Below are 21,242 nucleotides of genomic sequence, written 5' to 3'. Positions count from 1 at the left end.
TGGTGAAACCCTGTCTCTACCAAAAATACAAAAAATTAGCCATGCATGGTGGCACACGCTTGCAGTCCCAGCTACTTAGGAGGCTGATGTGGAATGACAGCTTGAGTCTGGCAGGCGGAGGTTGCAGGGAGCTGAGATCACACCACTGCACTCCAGCCTGGGCAACAGAGGGAAACCCCCTATCAAAAAAAAAAAAAAAAAAAATTAGCCAAGTCTAGTGGCATGTGTCTCTCCCAGCTACTTGGGAGGCTGAAGTGGGAGATCACTTGACCTCAAGAGTTCAAGGCTAGGCAGAGCGCGGTAGCTCACACCTGCAATCCCAGCATTTTGGGAGGCAGAAGTAGGAGGACTGCTTGAACCCAGGAGTTCAACACCAGACTGGGTAACATAGTGAGACCCCATCTCTACAAAAATAATGATTAAACTAAAACATTGTTGGGCATGGTGGCACACGCCTGTGGTCCCAGCTTCTTGGGAGGCTGAGAGGCAGAAGGATTGCTTGAGCCGAGAAGGTCCAGGCTGCAGTGAGCTGAGATCATGCCACTGCACTCCAATGTAGGTGACAGATCAAGGCCCCCATCTCCACCAAAAAAAAAAAAAAAAAAAAAAGAGTTTAAGTTCACTTTGAGCCAAGATCACACCACTGTACTCCAGCCTAGACAACAGAGTGAGATCCTGTCTCAAAACAAATCTTGGATGAATTATCTAACCCTTCAACATCAGCTTCTTAATCTCTAAAATAGTGTAAAAGCTTTTGAGGATTAAACAGTATGTATGTATAATATTTATGAACCACTTAATCCTCTAGCTATCACAGAAAATAGACAAAGAGTAGTATTTACCCTTGGTCAGTGCCTATAAAGCGATCAACTATTCTGTTGTTAAACCAAAGTTACCACATAAATATGTACAATTATTATGTATCAATTTTTTTTTAAATGGAAGTTACATTCTGGAACAGAGATTTGTACTTACCAGGATACAATGTAAATTTGTTAAATTCACAACCTCACAGACAGTTTTTATTCTATCTATTAATCTTGCAAAATAGTTCACCATTTCTTCCCTTTTAATTATTTTTGCATATCGAGGGAAGGTAGGTGGAAGTAGCCTCTGGTTCACAAGGGGTTCAAAACCCATCATAATTGGATGATCTAAAAAGAAAAAAATGAAAGTAAAATTTTTCAACGTTTCTCTGAATTTTAAACTGCAAATGTTATTAAATATAAAAATGCCAGTTTAAAAAGCTTTTTCAAACAAATTCTAACCACAAAATCCTCTAAATAGATTTTATAATTTAGAATATATCTATACATATACATTTTTTAAAAACTAAATAAGTAGATTTAATAACCTAAAACTGTACCTCCTACCTACATGGTGGTGATAGTGGTGATGGAGGGGAGTTTCTATGTCAAAATGAACTCAAAGAAAAAACTCTGAGGATAAAATAGGGTCAGTATATTCTTTCAAAACAGAGGAAATGATACATTAACCATGAGATTGTGAAGAAAGGTAAAATGGGAACACAAATAATATAAGCTTCTCTTCCCCTCAATTACTAAACAGTAGAATCCATTCAAACTTAGCTATATAATAATCCTGAATAGCAGAGCAGAGCAGCACAGCCCTCAACCCTCAATGAGCCCAAAATGCATTTGGTACAGAGATGTAATTACAGAAATCCACAACATTTTAAAGACAGTATTGTAAGACACCTAAGAGTGAGTTCCTCTTTCTTCTCTGTCCACTGGTGATCTCACTTTTCACACTAGTGCATAGCTCCAAACTCTTTCTCAACTTGCAATCTCAAATGAGGGAGTATATCGCTAAAATGATACATGAATAAGAATTTTTTATTCAAAGTTCTCCTGCTAGTCTAAAACTGGCCACAACCTAAGAAAAAATATGGTTTCAGATGACAATGAAAGATAAAATTAAAGCTGAATAGCTGTTGTTATTAAGAATTAAAAGCAAGACTGACAACCATATTATAATGCCCCTGAGATATATACACCATAATTGTTCTTTAGGACCACGCAAATAAAGATGTTCTCAAGGTTCTTGGTCTTTTTCCTCTTCTCCGTAGTTTCTCCCTAAGCAACTGGTTGATGTTACTTATTCTAATATAAATTGTGATTTAAATGATTCCAAACTAAAATCTTTAGCCCACAATCCTTCTTAGTTCCAAATCCCATCTCAAATAAAAAATAATTTTTTATTTTAAATAAATAAAATAAAATAATTTAAATAATTATTTTAAATAAATAAATTTTAAAAATTAAAAATAAATAAATTGCTAAAAATCACTCAGTACAAGAGGGCCAAATAAGATTATCTTCCCTTCAACTAGCACTCTCTTAAAATAATAAAGTATAACTGATATTTTCAAAACATTATGATACATGGGTTTAAACTGTTGAGGTACTACAATTCCTGTTAGGTCACTGGTCTTCATTACTAATAATAGAAAAGTATTACCAACAGCACATGGTCATTACATAATAATTTTTTCTTTTTTAAAAACTGATGTATGATAGTTGTTATGTATTTTTGTGGTATATGTGATATTTTGATACATGTACACAATGTGTAATAATCAAATCAGGGTAATTAGGATATCTGTCACTTCAAACGTTTCTCTCTTCTTTGTACTGGTAACATTCCAGTTCTCTGCTAGCTATTCTGAAATATACAACAAAATATTAACTATAGTCTCCCTTCTGTACTATCAAATAATAGAACATATTTCATCTATCTAACTGTATTTTTGTACCCATTAACCAACTTCTCTTTACCTTCCCCTTCCCCTGGATAAAAGATTTATGGTAACAAGTACTTTGGTTTTACTGAGCAAAGTAAGTTATTCTAAAAGTAAATCAGATGTCAAAATTAAAGATCTGGAAATGTATTAGTCAAGAGAGACACTATATTATTTATTCAACATATCTTTCAAGAGTTACATAGGCAATTTATAGTCAGGTTTATTAAAATAACGAGTTTTGGCTGCCCTTAAATTGGAAGGAATTCTGGAAAACAACATAAAAGCTGCTGAGCTTTGGTTATGTTATTCCGCACTTCTTGGCTATTTTATTTCCTTTTACAAAAAGTTGTAGAATTATACTAAGCCAGACACAAAAGGACAAGTATTGCATAATATCACTTGTATGAGGGACCTAGAACAGTGAAATTCAGACAGAGAATAATGGCCGTGAGGGTTTGTGGGGAGGAGGCAACTGGGAGTTCATGTTTAAGGGGTAGAGTTCCAGTTTAGGAACATAAAAAAGTTCTGGAGACAGTGGTGATAGTTGCACAGCAATGTGGATGTAATTAATGCTAGTGAATTGTATACTTAAAATGGTTAAAATGGTAAGCTTTATGTTTTATTTAACCAAAATGTTACAAAATAGTATTAAAACACAACTGTTAAACTCAAGGCATGGCCTCAATAAATATTATACCCTAGTCATTGGTGAGAGTAACCTAGGATGTAATATCATACAAATCTACGTATCTAATACTGTTTAGCATATATTTTTAAACAGGTAAAACCCAGTCACTACAAAAAAAAAAAAAAAATTAGCCGGGTGTCCTGGCTCATGCCTGTAGTCCCGGCTACTGGGGAGGCTGAGATGGGAGGACAGCTTGAGTACAGGAGGTTGAGGCTGTAGTGAGCCGTGACTGCATCACTGCATTCCAGCCTGGGTGACAGAGTGAGACCCTATCTAATAGATGCAAAGGGTTTTTTGAAAATCTCATTCTTACCACTGAGTTTAAGAGAAAAAAAGCCATCCACTTGTGATCCCCCGTTTATCTCTGGAGAAATAACCACAACTACAAGTTTCTTCCACGTGTGGGAGAAACTTCCCTTTTCTAATTTTATTGAGGCACAATTCACATACAATACAAACATTAAATGTACATTAAATGTACAGTTCAATGGTCTGAAAAATATGTACAACCATGTAACTACCACAATCAACAAAAAGAACGTTTTTACCACCCCGAAAGGTTTTTTTGTGCAATTTCTCAGTCTATCACTCCAATGCTCAGTAACCAAGGAACTTCTTCCTGTCCCTATGGATTAGCCTTTCCTAGCCGGACATGGTGGCTCACACCTGTAATCGCAGCACTTTGGGAGGCCAAGGTGGGCAGATCACTTGAGGGAGTTCAAGACCAGCCTGGCCAACAGGGTGAAACCCCGTCTCTACTAAAAACACAAAAATTAGCCAGGTGTGGTGGTGTACGCCTGTAATCCCAGCTACCCAGGAGGCTGAGGTGGGAGAATCATTTGAACCTGGCAGGCAAAGGTTGCAGTAAGCTTAGATTGCGCCACTGCACCCCAGTCTGGGTGACAGAGTGAGACTCGGTCTCAAAAACAAGATTAGCCCTTCCTACTTTTAAACAAACAAAACAATCAGACAATTTGTACTCATTTATATCTGACTTCTTTGGCTCAACATAATGTTTCCAAGATTTATCCATTATGTTGCATATATCAGTATTTCATTCCATTATGATATCCATTGTGTAGATATATCATAACTTATCCATTCACATATCAAAAGCACCAACATATTATTGATCTATTTTGCTTTGAGGTAAGCTTTTTTCTTTTGAAACAATCTCAAAAGTTCCAAGCACAGTCAATAGTAAACCACCCTCAAGTATGTTTACAGTGTTATTCCTACAAAGACACAGTCTTACATAATCACAATACAGCCATCAGAATTAGAAAACTAACACTGAGCAACTACTATCACCTAATCCTCACACCTCATTCAAGTTTCACAAACTTCATAACCATGTCAATTGCATTTAATTTCATTGCCTCTTATTCTCCTTCAGTCTGACACAGTTCTTCAGTCTCTCCTTGACCTCCATGACACTGACATCTTTGAAGACTAACAGACCAGTAATTCTGTATACTGCCTTCCAATGTGGATTGTCTTGCTTCCTCATGATCAGATTCATATCATGAATCTTTGGAATATTACAGAATTAATGTTATATTCTCATTGCACGCTATCAGCAAAATGAGGATCTTACTACTGGTGATGTGAACTTTAATCACTTGATTAAGGTGTATCCAACAGGCCTCTTCATTGTAGTTACTCCCTTTCCTTTTGAAATTAATAAGTATTTGGGGGTTGGGGGGACACTCATATAAATATTCTCATCAAACTGTCCATTTCATTTATTTATATCAGGGTAGAATAATGGCTTTATCTTTTATTCAATAAGTTATGATCTGTCAGAATTATTTACTTTGATGCTTAAGTTTTTGCTAATTTTGACCACGTGAGATCCCCTTCAAGTTGTTTTCTATATCCAACTGATATGTTCCTATTGTTTTATTCATTTTATTATTATTTTTTTTTCTGAGACGGAGTCTTGCTCTGTTGCCCAGGCTGGAGTGCAGTGGCACAATCTTGGCTCACTGCAAGCTCCGCGTCCTGGGTTCACGCCATTCTCCTGCCTCAGCCTCCTGAGTAGCTGGGACTACAGGCGCCCGCCACCACGCCCGGCTGTTTTTTTGTAGTTTTAGTAGAGACGGGGTTTCACCACGTTAGCCAGGATAGTCTTGATCTCCTGACCTCGTGATCCGCCTGCCTTGGCCTCCCAAAGTGCTGGGATTACAGGTGTGAGCCACCACGCCCAGCCCATCCACCTCTTTTAGAAGGACACTTATGATATTTGGGTACAGCCAGACAATCCATGATCACCCCCTCATCACAAGACCCTTAAGAATCACATTTATAAAGATCCCTTTCCCAAATAAAGTAATATTTACAGGTTCTGAGAAGTAGAAATAGGACCTTGATAGCTTTGGGGCCATCATTCAGTCCACTACAATCTCCTATCATTGACATGTTAGGCCACCATAACCTCCACTCCATTTGGCACTCCTCTAGAGATGCTCTCCTCACCCCATCTAAGCTCTGATACCCCACAACAGGCCACCTTTCTGCACAGAAGCTTTTCATCAATGTGCTTAGGCTACAACTTCCCACATGGGGCCACCTTTCTACTTTTCTCTTCCTGCTTAGGCTTTGACATCTCATGCCATCCAGTCCTCCTGGACAGCCTCTTCCCCCCACTTATGATCTGACACCCCATACCTGGGAAATCTTCCACAAGGACACCTTTTTCAACATGCTTAGGCTCTGAAACCCTGTACTTGGTCACCCACATGCACAGATGCCCTCATTACCTGGCTTGGTCTCTGACAGCCCTGCACACAACCACCTCCATGAATTTACCTCAGGTTTCACCACCCTACTCTGCCAGGCTCCATTAACATGAGCCTACCCTGCCTGGACTCCCACACCCCATGCCTCTCTCTCCTCCCTGCCTTTATACTCCAAAACCCTGTACTAGACTGCCTTCCCATAGACACACCCTCCTCATCCTACTTAGGCTCCTGACATACAAGTGCCAGGTTGTTCCCACATGGTCCCCTTCTCAATCCTGCTTAGGCTCAGGCACCCCAAGCTCAGCTACACTCCTGTGGAAATACCCTTCTCCACTCACTTAAGAAGCAGTGAATCCAGTTAGGCTACCAATTCACGGTGATGCTCTCAAGGTATCTTGAACTATTCCAAACTCCTGCTCTAGGTCTATCTCTTTGCAGATGCCCTCCCCATTCCACTACCATTCTACATGGACACTTCCTTACTCCACACAGACTCTGATGGCCCATGCTAGGCCTCACCCTGCTACAAGGACACTCCACCTACCCACATGGTTACAACACTTTATGTCAGGCTACTCCTATCTCCCATGTGGCACCATCATCATCCCTAAGGCAGGCTCCAAAGTCTCGCTCTAGCGCACATGCCCATTGTGCTCAGGCCCATCTCATGGCATTAGGAGTGAATTTTTTCAAGAAGAGAAGGAAAGAAGAACAAGAATCAGAACTGAGTTTTGTTATCACTAAATCGGAAATACATGGTTCCCTTTGTTATCTTTAAGATCTTTCATTCTTTGCTGTATTTTCTTTCTGATAATTGAGAAGTCTTTTATTAATTTTGTATCTACAACTTTATTAATATCTCTAAAGTTCTATTCCTTCAGAAAGGTAGCTGTTAATCTTCTTACCAATAATAAACAATGATAATGCTAAAGACCTCCCTTTACCTTCCTTTGGTCATTGCTATGGTTTGGATGTGTTTTTGTCCCCACCAAAATTCATGTTGAAGTTTAATTGCCAGTACAACAGTGTTGAGAGATGGGGCCTAACAGGAGGTGTCTGAGTAAAGGGGGCCGATGTCTCCTAAACAGATTAATGCCTTCTCACGCTCGTGAGACTGGATTAGTTCTCACAGGTACGGATTAGTTCCTATGATAGTGTATTGTTAAAAGGGAGGTTCTTTCTGTTTGGTCCCTTTCCACATGTCTGCTTAACTTCTCTGCCATGTTTTGACCCAGTGCATGGCCTCACCAGAAGCTGAGCATGTACCATGAATCTTGAACTTCCCAGGCTGCAGAACCATGAGCTAAGTAAACCTCTTTTAAAATAAATCACCCAGTCTCAGGTACTCTGTTACAGCAACACAAAATGAACTACGACAAGCACCAAACTTGAATAATCTTATCTCTATCGCCATTGGTTACCTCCACATGTTGAAATATACCTATCTTTATATTACAGATGATTTCTCAGCTTTAACCAGTATCTCTGGACCCCTACATATAAAAGAAAATTAGTCTTCCCCGTTACTTCCTGACTTTGGTTAATTACTTTTATATTGTCAAGATTCTTGACAGTTATGTTACATTATATTTAGTAAAACCAATTTCCACCGTTTTAACCACAGTTCTACAATGAAACAGAATCAATGCTCAATGCCTGTCCTTCTGCCACAGCTTTTCCATTTATGTCTCAGTAGGCTGAATTTCATTCCTGATTTCAGTCTTTCTCCTCCAGGAAAAAGGTCTTTGGAAAAATATTCCAAGTTCTTGCTAGTTTAAAAATAGTTCTACGAGTGTCACTCAAAGACCTTTGGAATGGGTGTAAAACTCTTAGGTCACAGTTTTCTTGTTTTGTCTTTGTTTTTGTTTGTTTGTTTTTTGACAGAGTCTCACTCTGTCGCCCAGGCTGAAGTACAATGCTGCGATCTCAGCTCACCATAACCTCTGCCTCCTGGGTTCAAGCGATTCTCCTGCCTCAACCTCCCGAGCAGCTGGGATTACAGGCGCCCACTACCACGCCCAGCTAATTTTTCTATTTTTATTACAGACAGGGTTTCACCATGTTGGTCAGGCTGGTCTCAAACTCCTGACCTTGTGATCCGCCCGCCTTGGCCTCCCAAAGTGCTGGGATTACAGGCGTGAGCCACCACGCCCAGCAGGTCACAGTTCTTTACTTGAGGACTTTGAAGATATTGTTACACTACTTTCTGTGTTGATGATGATGTGAAGAACCATGAAGCCAATATAATAGTTGCTTTAGATCTTTATTTACTAGGCTCCATTTTACTATTAATAATTCTTTATCAATTTATCCTGGAACACATTATACTCTTTCAATGGACACTCATGGATTTAATTCTAGTTTCTTCTAGAAATGTCTAACATTTTTTTCTGTTCCATTATATGGTTCACATCTTAAGGGACGCCAATCATATGTATACTGAGACTTCTTTTGCTATTACTTTCTCATCATACTTCACATCTCCTTTGCTCACTTCTGCTTCGCTTAGTTTTTTCCTCAGTCCTGACCTCCATGTCCTTTTTTTTTTTTTTCGAGATGGAGTTTCACTCTTGTTGCCCAGACTGGAGTGCAATGGCGTGATCTCAGCTCACTGCAACCTCCGCCTCCCAGGTTCAAGTGATTCTCCTGACTCAGCCTCCTGAGTAGCTGGGACTACAGGCATGCACCACCACAGCTAATTTTGTATTTTTAGTAGAGATGGGGATTTCCCCATGTTAGTCAGACTGGTCTCAAACTCCCGACCTCAGGTGATCTGCCTGCCTCGGCCTCCCAAAGTGCTGAGATTACAGGCGTGAGCCACCACGCCCGGCCCTCCATGTCCTTTACGGCTTTTCAGCAATGTCTAGAATGCTTTTGCTATTTTCAATGAGATCTCTCAGGATTTTTCTCTTCTACTGCTTTCCTGAATTCTGCCTGGTCACTTTTACTCCCTTTCTATTATTAGTTACTTCTCCCTTTAGTCTTAATATTTTCGCTTTCTGCTCTTGTTCTATAGAGGCCATTTTTAAATAAATTCTTTCAATTTTTGTACAAAAGTGTTTCTGAGCAGTGTTTTTCATCTGCTTCTTTTCTTGGAATATTTGTGTATAAATACTATGCAGTTTCTTTTTTGATTATGATATCACTGAAGGAGTGCTTCTTGAACCAGTTTTTTGAGTGAGGTGTTAGAATAGCACTCTAGGCTAGCTGGAGGCCTCACTGACTTTCCTTAAGCCACATGTGATGTGCCCGTGTGCATGTGTTTCTTTTACTGACACAAAGATTACCAGTTAACCAGACTACTAAAACATCAACAGCATCTCCTCTATCTTGCAGCAGAAACCAAGACAGTACATGTGCATGTTTTCTGGCAGAGCCCCACCTCCTTTGCCTTTCCAAGGTATTATTCACATAGTTTAACACAGTCAGCTTATGTACTCCACACCTGTGATTATTCCAAGAGAATCCCTAGTTTTGTCCCTTCAAGTTATGTCAACTTCTTGTGAGAACACTGTCCTTTGCAGGTCTACTTATGTTTACACTAAGAAAATCTATCCATTCTCAATGTTCTCCCTCTCCTGGGTCCCATTCTATTTTGATTCTGGTTATAAGTGTTCCCTATTTTTCAAGACACTGGAAAGATTCTATTTCTCATATTCCTTATAGATTTTGGCTGGTTTTAGAGAGTGGAAACATCAGAGCCATCTTCACAGTACCATCCCCAAACTAGAAATCCTCTAGATTAGATACACACAAGCACACATGTGTGGGTATGTACGGACTTTTTTAAAAACAGAAAAAATTTTGAACTAAAAGAATAAACATCTCAAGCTCCTGGCACTAGCACATCATGGCCTAGTACTCTCTAATGGCTTGTGATTTTAAAATGAAGTCAGCTCTACCTCTGTTGCACAATACACTGCCATGGTGGGCAAGTTAAGCTGACTGGGTTGTAATAGCATAGTTTTGTCTTTGGCACCGAGGTCAGTCCTCAGGAAGTTAAAGGAGCCATATCACAGATAATGTACCATCATATTCTACATATTTTAATCTATTTTTAATACACACATTTTTAACTTTTTTCAGTCACACATGCATGTGGCTCAAGAATCAGTTGAACAAGGCTTTTATTAAAACCAACAATCAATCCTCTAACCATGTTTTCCACCCAACATGCCTCTCTCCCCAGAGGCAATCTCTTCCATTTCCTCTTAGTTATCTCTTGTATTTCTTTTTTGGTATTATCTACCTCAAGCTTGTCCCACTTGCAGCCGAGAACAACTCTGAATGCAGTACAACTCTAGTTTGTAAACTTTATTAAAACATTATGAGATTTGTTTTGGTGATTTTTTCTTTTTTTGGCTCATCAGCTCTCATTAGCATATTTTATGTGTGACGCAAGACCAATTCTTCTTCCAGGGTGGCCCTGGGAAGCCAAAAGATTGGACACCCCGGTCAGGCGCAGTGGCTCACGCCTGTAATCCCAGCACTTTGGAAGGCCAAGGCAGGCGGATCACTTGAGGTCAGGAGTTCAAGACCAGCCTGGCCAACATGGTGAAACTCCGTCTCCACTAAAAAAAGAATACAAAAAGTTAGCCGGGCATGGTGACAGGCACCTGTAATTCCAGCTACTCAGGAGGGTGAGGTAAGAGAATCACTTGAACCCGGGAGGCATAGGTTGCACTGAGCCAAGATCACGCCATTGCACTCCAGCCTAGGCAACAATAGTGAAACGTCGTCTCATAAAAAAAAGATTGGACACCTCTGATCTACATATTGGCAAAAAACAAGCTTAGAGTACTCCTTCGTTTCTTTTCAGTTTTACACATTATCTCTGACTTCCACCTCCATCTCTAGAAGATGTCAGAGACCTGAAAAGGAGGAAGTCAGAGACAATGTGTAAAACAAAAAACAAGTAGCACTGTAACCACATACAAATTACATGCCTGCACACACTTCTGTCCCCTCACCTACAATACCGTTAGATCATAATTTTGGTTATAATCAATATTCAGCATTTGCACCACTATGATCAAGTAAATAAGTCAGCATTAGCACCACTATGATTTAAGTTATCCATTGCCCCAGATGTGAAAATTTTAATTTTCATATGCATTCTGAAGTTTAATAATTGTCTCATAAGGCTTAATTCAACCCCAAACCATTTGTCAGTTCTCTCAATCTCTTCTGAATACATCAAATGCAACAGTGGTCTTGTATCTTCAAGACATTTTCCCTAGAGCCTTGGGGCTTCCTCCAATCTGGACTTGTCCATACATGGTGCTCAGCTATTATCTTGTGTTTTTCTCCCTTCACCACCATCCTGGGGATTTCCTTCATTATTTTCTTATGATGGATTCTCATTTTCCCTAAACCTCATGCTTCCCTCTTTCTTGATTTATTCCCATGTTTTAATGGAGCACATCTTCCAAAACTTTTGTGAGATAAATTCTGAGACTTTAAGTACCTGAAATTATCTTTCCTCAAAACTAAATGATGGTTTGTGTCTAGAATTCAACATTAAAAACCATTTTCCCCCAAAGTCTGAAATCATTTCTCTAGTGATTTTCTTTTACTCACAATTCTAATGAGATATAATTAACATACCACATAACTCACCTATTTAAAGTATACAATTCAATGGTTTTTTAATACATTAACAGAGTTGTGAAACTAACACAATCAAATTTAGAACATTTTCATCACCCCACGAAGAAACTCTATACCCGTTAGCAATCACTCTTACCTGCCCATGATTCTTCCCCCAATCCTAGGAAACCACTAATCTACTTTGTCTCTATGGATTTGCCAACTTTGGACATTTTATATAAATGGAAATCATACAATACATGGTCTTTTCTGATTGGATTCTTCCATGTAACACAGTGTTTTAAAGGTCCTTCAGTACTTCATTTCTTTTTGTTGACAAATAATACACCACTACATGGATATACCATTTTATGCATCCATTCATCCACTGACGGACATTTGAGCTATTTTTCCCTTTTGGCTATTATGAATAATGCTGCTACGAGCATTAGTGTATAACTTTTTGTTTGGATGTTTTCATTTCCCTTGGATAATTCTATGTTTAACATTTGAGACACTACCAGACTATTTCCAAGAGAGCTGTATCATTTCACATTCCAATCAGTACTGTATTAGGGCTCCAGTTTCTCCACATCCTTGCCAACACTTTTTATTATCTTTTTTATTAAAGCAATCAAGTGGGTGGGCCGCAGTAACTTTTCATTTTGATTTGCATTTCCCTGAAGACTAATGTTGTTGCATATCTTTTCATGTACTTTTTGTCCATTTGCAAATCTTATCCGGAGAAGTGTCTGTTCAAATCTCTTGCCCATTTTTTCATGCAGGTTTGCTTTTTTTAACCTGGGTGTAAGATTAATGCCTATGTTTTAAGAGTTCCATAGCTTTAGTTCTCACATTTAAGTCACTGATCCATTCTGAGTTGACTTTTGCATAAGACCAGCAGGGGTGATGGGGAGTATCCAACTTTATCCTCCGGCATGTGGATATCCAGTTGTCTTAGCATCTTTGATGAAAAGACTTTTCTTTCCTCATTGAATTGTCTTGACACCCTTGTCAAATAGCAACCGAGAACATGAGTGTTCATTTCTGGGCTCTCAATTCTATTCTATTCCACTGATCTGTATCTATCCAGAACTACACTGTCTTCACTGCTATAGCTTTGAGTAAGTTTTGCATTAGGAAATATGATCTTGGTTTTCACTTCATTGACTTCTAATTTCCACTACTGCTGCACATGTGACACTCTGTCTTGATTCTGTGTAACTTGGTTTTGCCTCTTTTCTCTTAGGATCTTCTATTTGTTGCCACTTTTCTAAAGTTTCATAATGATATGCCACCTCAACACAAGTCAATTTTCATTCTGGTGTGCTGGGTGGCTCTTTATTGGCCTTTTCAATCTGAGCATTCATATCATCTGTCTCCAGGAAATTTTCTTACATGTTTGTTTGTTTGTTTTAAAAAGACAGGGTCTCTCACTGTCGTCCAGGCTGGAATGCAGTGGTACAATCATAGCTCACTGTAGCCTCAACCTCCTGGGCTCAGGCAATCCTCCTACTACAATCTCCCGAGTAGCTAGGACTACAAGGCACATGCCACCACACCTGGCTAATTTTTAAATTTTTTGTAGAGATGGGGTCTTCCTATGTTGTACAGGCTGGTTTCGAATTCCTGGCCTCATGCAATCTTCCTACCTTGGCTTCCCAAAGTGCACTGGGATTACAGGCATGGGCTACCACATCCAGTGATTTTTTTTTTTTTTTTTTGCTTCTATTTTCTGATCTATACTTCTGGAACAACTTTTATTAGTTTATCCTTTATATGTTTTATTTACTTACCTTTATTAGCTAGTAGACCTTTCTTGACTAAGCCTAGTATAATCTTTATCTTTCCTATTTTTCACCTTTTCATTCTTGGCTCTAAGATTTCTGCAACTTTGTGTTCTAAACTTCCTACTTATTTTTGACATTTCTGCTCTTCTATTTTAAGTTCTGGGATACATGTGCAGAACATGCAGGTTTGTTACATAGGTATACATGTGCCATAGTGGTTTGCTGAGCCATCAAAATCATCTACACTAGGTATCTCTCTGAATGCTATCCCTCCCCTTGCCCCCCACCCGCCGTGCTCTTCTATTTTCAATCTCAAAGAACATATTCCCCTTTTTCCCTTTCATATAGCATCCTATTTTTGTTTTACATACATATTGATTTTTCTCATTTCTCTTAAGGTACTTTGTTTGCCTGTTTTATTCTTTCTTTCAGGCTAGAGATTTCCACCCTTAAATATATACTCAGATTTGAAACTAGAGCACATACCAAAAAAAAAAAACCATTAAGAGCACTGTGAATACAGGTCAAGCTTTCAACCAAGCCATTTTATCAGGGTAACTGCTGAAATTAGCATATTTAGAATTTGCTTTTGTTTTTCCCCATCTCTTGGACTTTTCAGATTTCCCTAAGAAGAATCTTCTAAACTCTTAAGTGGAGAGCATGTGCCTGGCTACACTGTTCTGAAAGCCGAGTGGAGCGAGGAGAGGAGCAGATGGGGAAAGAAAGTAGGTCACAATAATAACTACTGAACTTTCACTTAACTCTCTCATAATGTGTACCCTTCAACTGGGCCTCATATACCCTCAAGTACAGAATCCCTCTGTCCCCCTCCTCCACAGAATAAAGTTTTAGTATTGTGAGGTTCAGGAAATGTCACTCAGCAAAAAGGGGGATGAAATTTCTGCTTCTGAACAGATTATCAACCAGTTCTCATGTTTTCAGCTAAATTTCTCATACCCATTTCCAGAAGTATCTGGCAAACCAATAATGCAGCCTTCAGGAGATCCACAGTATAAACTGGGCTGCCTTTGACTTCCTCTATCAGTGGCTAAAAATACAGTTATTTGGAGATAGGTAAGTCAATGTCCTTCTGTTTTCCAGCTTCTAAAATAATTTTGTTGCTATTTTCTCCTTTCCCTGTCTTTTTCATCTTTATCAATTATGCCTTGAAAGAAAAAATCACTTCTTCATTGCTTGTTTGGGATTTCAGAAAGCAAATACATGTGTTCAACCCACCAAGTTTATTCAGGTATCTTTTAATTTATTTTTAAAAGATGACAAGTCCTCTTGAAACTGTGTGTTAGATTTGAAAATACACTCCCCAAGAGTATCTATTAATTTCAGGCAACATAAATTTAAATATATTATTTCCATTGGCAACTGTTAAAGATGCTCATAATCTAAAGGGTAAACTAGACCCAATTCACAGATAACTATGAGTGAACATGGAAAGAGAAACATATTTTGACAAATAGAACCAGGAAAGTCTCATTGGAGGAGGTGATGTGAACATCATTTTAAAGGATGAGCTAAACTTCCACAGACATATTAAAAAGAACTGTAAAATTCAAGACAGCATAAGCAAAAACAAAGAAAAACATCAGTTTCACTGGATTTTTTTGCTCCTTTCTTCCTTCAACAACAATATAACCCAAGGTCACATCTTTGAATCCAGTAAGTCCCAAGTAAATACATCTGCTCCCTCAATAAGCACTGAAAATGACTCCAAAATCTGCTTCTCTATCCATTTTCCAGGGCCAAATACTTTACTAGCACAGTGCTCCATGTAACCACGTCAAAAAAATCCCATTATCAGTAAGCTGCCCTCCTTATCCACCTCCAAAACCACTTTTGCATTCTGCATCTTCATAAAGATATTACTATGCATTGAGAAAATGCACCAGCAAGTAATTCTCAGATCAAGTTTGATTATTCCTACTTTCTCCCTTAATGCCAGTTTACAATTCATACTGAATATCTACCTTTCAATGAGAAGCTAAAATGAATGCTCAGTGATTTCAAGATTTACACAGCCATCTTGTCACCAGCTGGAGTTGTAATATAATCAGAAGGCAAAATGAGTAGAGACCAAAACTAATCTATACTATTATTTTCTCATCATTCTTCTACTAGAATAGACATTAAGAGGCATTAACTTTTTTATTATAGAATCGTACAGCTTATGATTAAGGGATAATTAGAACGTTAAATTATGCCAGCTAAAAGGTATTACCCATACAAGCACAGGGTGAGTACTTGTTAAATTTAAAATTTCACTTGCTTAGTCGTAAGATTACATTTTTAAAAGGTTTATTCAAGCCAATTTTACATAAACAATTTTCCTGAAGCCTGTCAGCACACTATAAAACAAGAGTAATAGAGGAGATCATATGCACAAGCTATTTTTAACACTGGTCTGAAATATAGAAAAGTCACAAGCTGTAGCTACTAATGATCCCACGGAAATTATCATCTCAGAGTTTGATTACAGATACAGAGCAGAATAGCCCAGGAGTAGTCAGACATGGCAAAAAGAAACATCCAGATTCCAATCATCTGGAAGATTCTTGCTTTGCATCATCTTGTTGATACACAAACCAACAAATTACTTTGAAGTCATTTATTATATAGTGGTTTTCATAAAAGTATTATTGCTGTAGATTTCAAAGCATTTCAGAGTTGTGGACATTTTATCCCTCTCTGTAAACATGTACTACTACGTTGCTGTGCATATAACCACCTCCTTATGTCCTATGGTACAGAATGCTACCTAGTCACTCATCCTATAAACACACTCCCTCTTTTGGAAAAAGTGAAAATGATGATAAATACATACAAAGTCAGCACAACTAGTAGAAACATAAAAATTATGACAATACTGATTTCCTAACCCAAATTACCTTCTGGGTTGCTGTATTACCTAACATTTTAGCACGGAAAGAAAAATATATGGGAAGGGGAACACAATGTCTATCTCTAAATGGAGGGTAGGTGTGGAAAAGGAATGAGGTGTCGATCAGTAAAAACTTGCCTTTCTGGTTACAAGACTGACAACTGGGTAACACTAATTTGAAGCATATAAATTTCTCTTCTCTCTACTGGAATGGCCAAGTCGTTGAGGGGGGAAAAAAGGATATAAATGTCATCTCATTTTAATGAGTTTTAAGGACAATCAAAATTGCTACACATTATCTACAATGTTAACCCACTGTAAACTTTACAACAGAGGTACACTATTCTTTTTAAGGCATATTTCATAAATAAAATCTGAGTGCCAACAATATGCCAAGCATGGCAATACACAAGAAGAGAGTGCCTGGCCTAAAAGTGCTCAAAATCTCATGGAAAGACAAATGGGTAAAAAACTAAAATACAATGTACAAAAAAATGTAACAGAGGCCTGTATGAATGCAGTGAGAACGCAGAGGGTGTAACATTATGAAATATATATTTGGTCTTCCTTCTTGTTTCCTAACGTTAACTCCTAAAATCCTTAGACTCTCCAAGTGCTGTCTTTTGATATGCGAATGACTGATAGTTTCAGGGTAGGGCAGATAACCAAAAAGACAGGCATGATTACAAGGCTGGAACTTTCAGTCCCACCCCACAACTTCCAGGGATGGGAGAGAGGCTGAAGGTCCAGTTGCTCACCAATGGCCAAAGGTTTAATCAATCATGCCTATGTAAGGAAACTTCTGTAAAAATTCAGGAGGACACAGCTCAGAGAGCTTCCAGATATCTGAACATGTGGAGGTTCCTAGGAGATAGTACACCCAGGGAAGGCATGGAAGCTCTGAGACTCTTACCCATACTTCACCCTATGCATTTCTTCATCTGTATCCTTCACATCCTATAGCCTCCACAATAAACCAGTAAACACAGCAAGTGTTTCCCAGAGTTCTGTGACTCGCTCCAGCAAATTAGCTGAAACCAAAAAGAGAGTCGTGGGAATCCCAACTTAAAGCCAGTGGGTCAGAAGTTCTGGAAACCCAGACGTGGAACTGGTGTTTGGGGAGGAAGAGCAGTCTTGGGGACTGAGCCATCAACCTGTGGGATCTGGCATTACCTCCAGGTAGATAGTAGAGGTTGGAGTTTGTGTTTTCCACACTACCACAAACACTCCTTCAACGGGAGTTTAATTAGAGGGCATCCAGCTGGTGTGTGTGGAAAAACCTACACAGTTATCACTCAGGTCTTCTGTACTGATGACTGTTGTGGTGGTGTGAGAGCACAGGAAAAATACAGACTGAAATCTTTTCCAAAACAGGGAGAATATCTAACGCCTGCCTGGTGTTCAGAGTAGACTGTGTGTAAAAAGCAAAGTAGAAGTTCCTCTTCAAAGACTTTCCTCCCCATCTAATTAGGAATAAATAGTAACTTCTCTTAGAAGCAAAATTTATTCAAAAACCTGTGCTAACATTATTAAATATCTGCTAGCCGTAATAAATCAATGTACTTTATGTTCTTAGCTCCCAGAATTTAGCCTAAATATTTGCCCTGGCATGCTTTTACTGGTCCAAGCAAGCATTAGGTCATAGCCTGTTCTTCTTTCTTATTTGAAGGAGTTTTTACTTTTCTCAGCATTCCACAAGTTACTTCCTCCTTCCTTTGTTCTCCTCTGCCTTTGCCTCTTTTAAAAAGTTCTAAGTTGCTAGCCAATTGGGACAAATACAGAAATGTAAGGTCCTGTTCCAGCCAATGGAAACCGGACACAGCAGCAGGGTGGACGTGTCAGGTTATAAATGATCCTGTCTCCTTTGCTTAGCGTACTCTCGTGGCAAAACTGCTGGCGAGTGTACCCTTTCTGCAGAAAGTAAAAATGGCCTTGCCAAGGAAATTAAATTTATGTTCAAGTGCTACTTCTTTACAGCACTGGGGAACAATCATTTCTAACATGTGTAATCGAAGTGACGATCTCTCAGACAAAAAAGAGGAGAGGTGATTAAAAAGGTGATTCATTGTTATTGAAATGGCCTTTGTAAAAATTATGAGAGAAACCTGACATAGCTGACTCCATCTTGCTTCTAACCTCACAAGCTGTCTTTGCTTATTCCTGGTGTAGGCCAAGCAACTATGGGAGAAATTTAGTTTACAGTTTAAATAAAGATGGTAACTGTCCCTTCCTGAAACAAATCTCCTCTCCTTGCTCACCCACTGCCCGCCAAACTATTCTTCAAAAACTCTAGTCCCTGAATTCTTGGGGAGGAAGATTTGAGAGCTGTCATCCTTCCACTTGGCTGACTCATGATAATTAAACTCTTTCTCTGCTGTTCTCATTGCGCTGGCTTTTCTGGGCAGCAAGAAGAAGCTGCCAGACTGTAACATCACAGCATGGACATAAGACAGGATACATATTCCAAGTCTAAATAGTAATATACAGGAAACGGCCAACTTCTACAGTATTGTTTTTTAGTCTAGTATATATTTACAGAGAAGAGCCTAAACACTGTAAGTCTCTCGAGTAAAACATTCCAAGGTACAAGACTGACTTGAAAAAAACTTTAGTACAAGCTAAGCACTAAATATTTTGGATAGAAAAGAAGAAAAGAAAGAGTAGGAGCAAACTGAACAATTACCTCCTTTTGTAGTATCATTCTGGGCCTGGATGCCATGATGCAATGAATTATGAATGGCAGAAAGAAGATCTGCTGCTTGAACCATCAATTTTTGAGCTTCTGCAACAGCACTGGTCTAGCAAATAAATCACCAAAAACATTCTTACATATTCTTTCACTGAAAGATATACATTAAATAGGAAAATCCTATAAACAATAATGAAATTAAATGCTTGCTGTAATGACATTGGTTTTCATAAACTATGCACTTAATACAGGATGTCCAGATCCTGTTAGGATAGAAAATGGTTTTTTTACTCACATCTATAACTTGTAGGATCAATTAAAATAACAGAAAATATTTTTGGTTTACTTTATTTTTTTTCACAATAAAAACCAAAGAAGCAATCAACTAGAAAATGAAAAAATTTTCAACAATTCTACCATGTCATTCATCGAGGTAGGAAAAAAAAAAATGGGAAGAAATAGAATTACAGAAATTAAATTAGTGGTAAAAATTGGATTCCTATTCACCACTTAAAAATTATTCACAAATTAATCTGTAATTGACTTGAATTAGTGCAAAAATACAAAAAGGAAAAAATATTCACCATCTAGGGCTTGCTTTTGGTTCTATACAAATCCAACAGTTAATTATGTAACTGAAGGTAAGACTAGGCCTACCTAAAATTTTACTTTCTCCTTTTCAATTCACAAAATATAACAACCTACAAGTAATTTCAGCTTCTAATGTATTATTTACAAATAAGTAAAAAATAAAACAAAATTCATGTGATTTCTTGAGAAAGTCATCAGTGTTACACTGGTAATAAATATACCAAATACTGAGTTCTGTATATCTGGGATCAGGAGCACTTCAAGGGAGAAGTTTCGGAACTGCTTCACTCGGGAATTCCAGCCAAAATCACTAAAACAAATAGACATATTATATTGAATGCCCTTACCTCTTTCTTAGTAAAGGCTATAAGCACTGTCAGTAACACACGAGTAAATTTCACTCTGCTGAATACTGCTAAACATTGTTGGTGCTAAAAAAACAAGAAAGGACTAAAAGTTAAAAGATGCAAAGCCCGTGAAAGGAATTTCATTTAAAATATATTAACTCCTAAATCTCAATGTTAATAACTTACTACATTACAGACACCTTCACTTACAGCTTTTAAAAGCCTGAAAAATGAGCTGCAGAAAACAAAACAAAGCCTATTCTTTTGAAATCGGAATGTGAAGTTTCTATATCAACAGGACTGATCTTGTCCTAAGTCAAAATTTACACTATTACCTCAAAAAACTGATGTTATCTGCATTTTAAAAAGGACTGATTAAAATGTGCTTTAAGCAGAGTCAGAAAATTTAGAATCTCGACAAAGGTTCAGCAACTTTTGATACTGTGGAGCTCTGGTGCATCATCTGTGAAAGATCGTATTTTTCTTCCTACCTCACAGGAATACTGAAGAGTTTTGAAATCATCTATTTGAAAGAGGTGTATTATCATTCTATCAAAATAAATACAAGGGAAATAAAATCCCTTGCAATGTCCAATTTTTAAAGAAATACCTTAAAAAGGGCTTCCATAAATTATAACGCAGTTCATAAAACTACAACATTAACAGGTAGACTTCTCTGATATTATCTACCAGAAAATAAGTTCAATTACTTCTAGTTCAACTTCTGGATCTCTTTCTTCTCCTTGTCGACTTCGAGTACTCTAAAATTTTAAAAAAGGTGAATTAAACACAAACCTGAAAAAATATTACATTACAAATACATAAGGAAAAACACTAATTTTTTAAGTATACACAAGAATCTGTTTTTGGGGAAAATAGTTGGGGAAAAAAAGCTGTGTCTAGTATTTACGTTCCTCCTATTAATCCTATACACAGAAAGGTCATTTTGACATAAATTATAAAGATCATGGAAAAGAATTAAATATTCAAACAGCAAAAGCAAAACAATGAAATAACATAAGCAGAAGTATATGGCACATAGTACATTTTCCTTTAAAAGGAGATATTAATTGAAATTCCTGATGCTCTCAAAACTAACCCTGTTAGAAAAAAACTGTAACCTTCACAAAAATCACATTATGAAAAA

The 21,242-nt window shown here is 37.9% G+C and overlaps 1 protein-coding gene across 3 annotated transcripts in view; it reads right to left on the bottom strand.

Moving 5' to 3' along the window:
• The window catches only part of NAA35 (N-alpha-acetyltransferase 35, NatC auxiliary subunit), an 81,599-nt gene that overhangs the window by 24,726 nt on the left and 35,631 nt on the right, over positions 1 to 21,242 (bottom strand). For all 3 annotated transcript variants that reach the window (XM_004048193.5, XM_055350690.2, XM_019033627.4), the window contains exons 9-12: positions 20,806 to 20,856; positions 20,096 to 20,179; positions 19,152 to 19,266; positions 976 to 1,154 (exon numbers count right to left, since the gene is read on the bottom strand). In XM_004048193.5, the coding sequence (XP_004048241.1) occupies positions 976 to 1,154; positions 19,152 to 19,266; positions 20,096 to 20,179; positions 20,806 to 20,856 (429 nt within the window). The remainder of the gene's footprint in view (positions 1 to 975; positions 1,155 to 19,151; positions 19,267 to 20,095; positions 20,180 to 20,805; positions 20,857 to 21,242) is intronic.

Source organism: Gorilla gorilla, chromosome 13, assembly GCF_029281585.2.
Source record: "Gorilla gorilla gorilla isolate KB3781 chromosome 13, NHGRI_mGorGor1-v2.1_pri, whole genome shotgun sequence".
In the NCBI taxonomy this organism is placed as follows: Eukaryota; Metazoa; Chordata; class Mammalia; order Primates; family Hominidae; genus Gorilla; species Gorilla gorilla.
The sequence above is the reverse complement of the archived record's forward strand: the minus strand, read 5'-3'. Positions and strand labels throughout refer to the sequence as shown.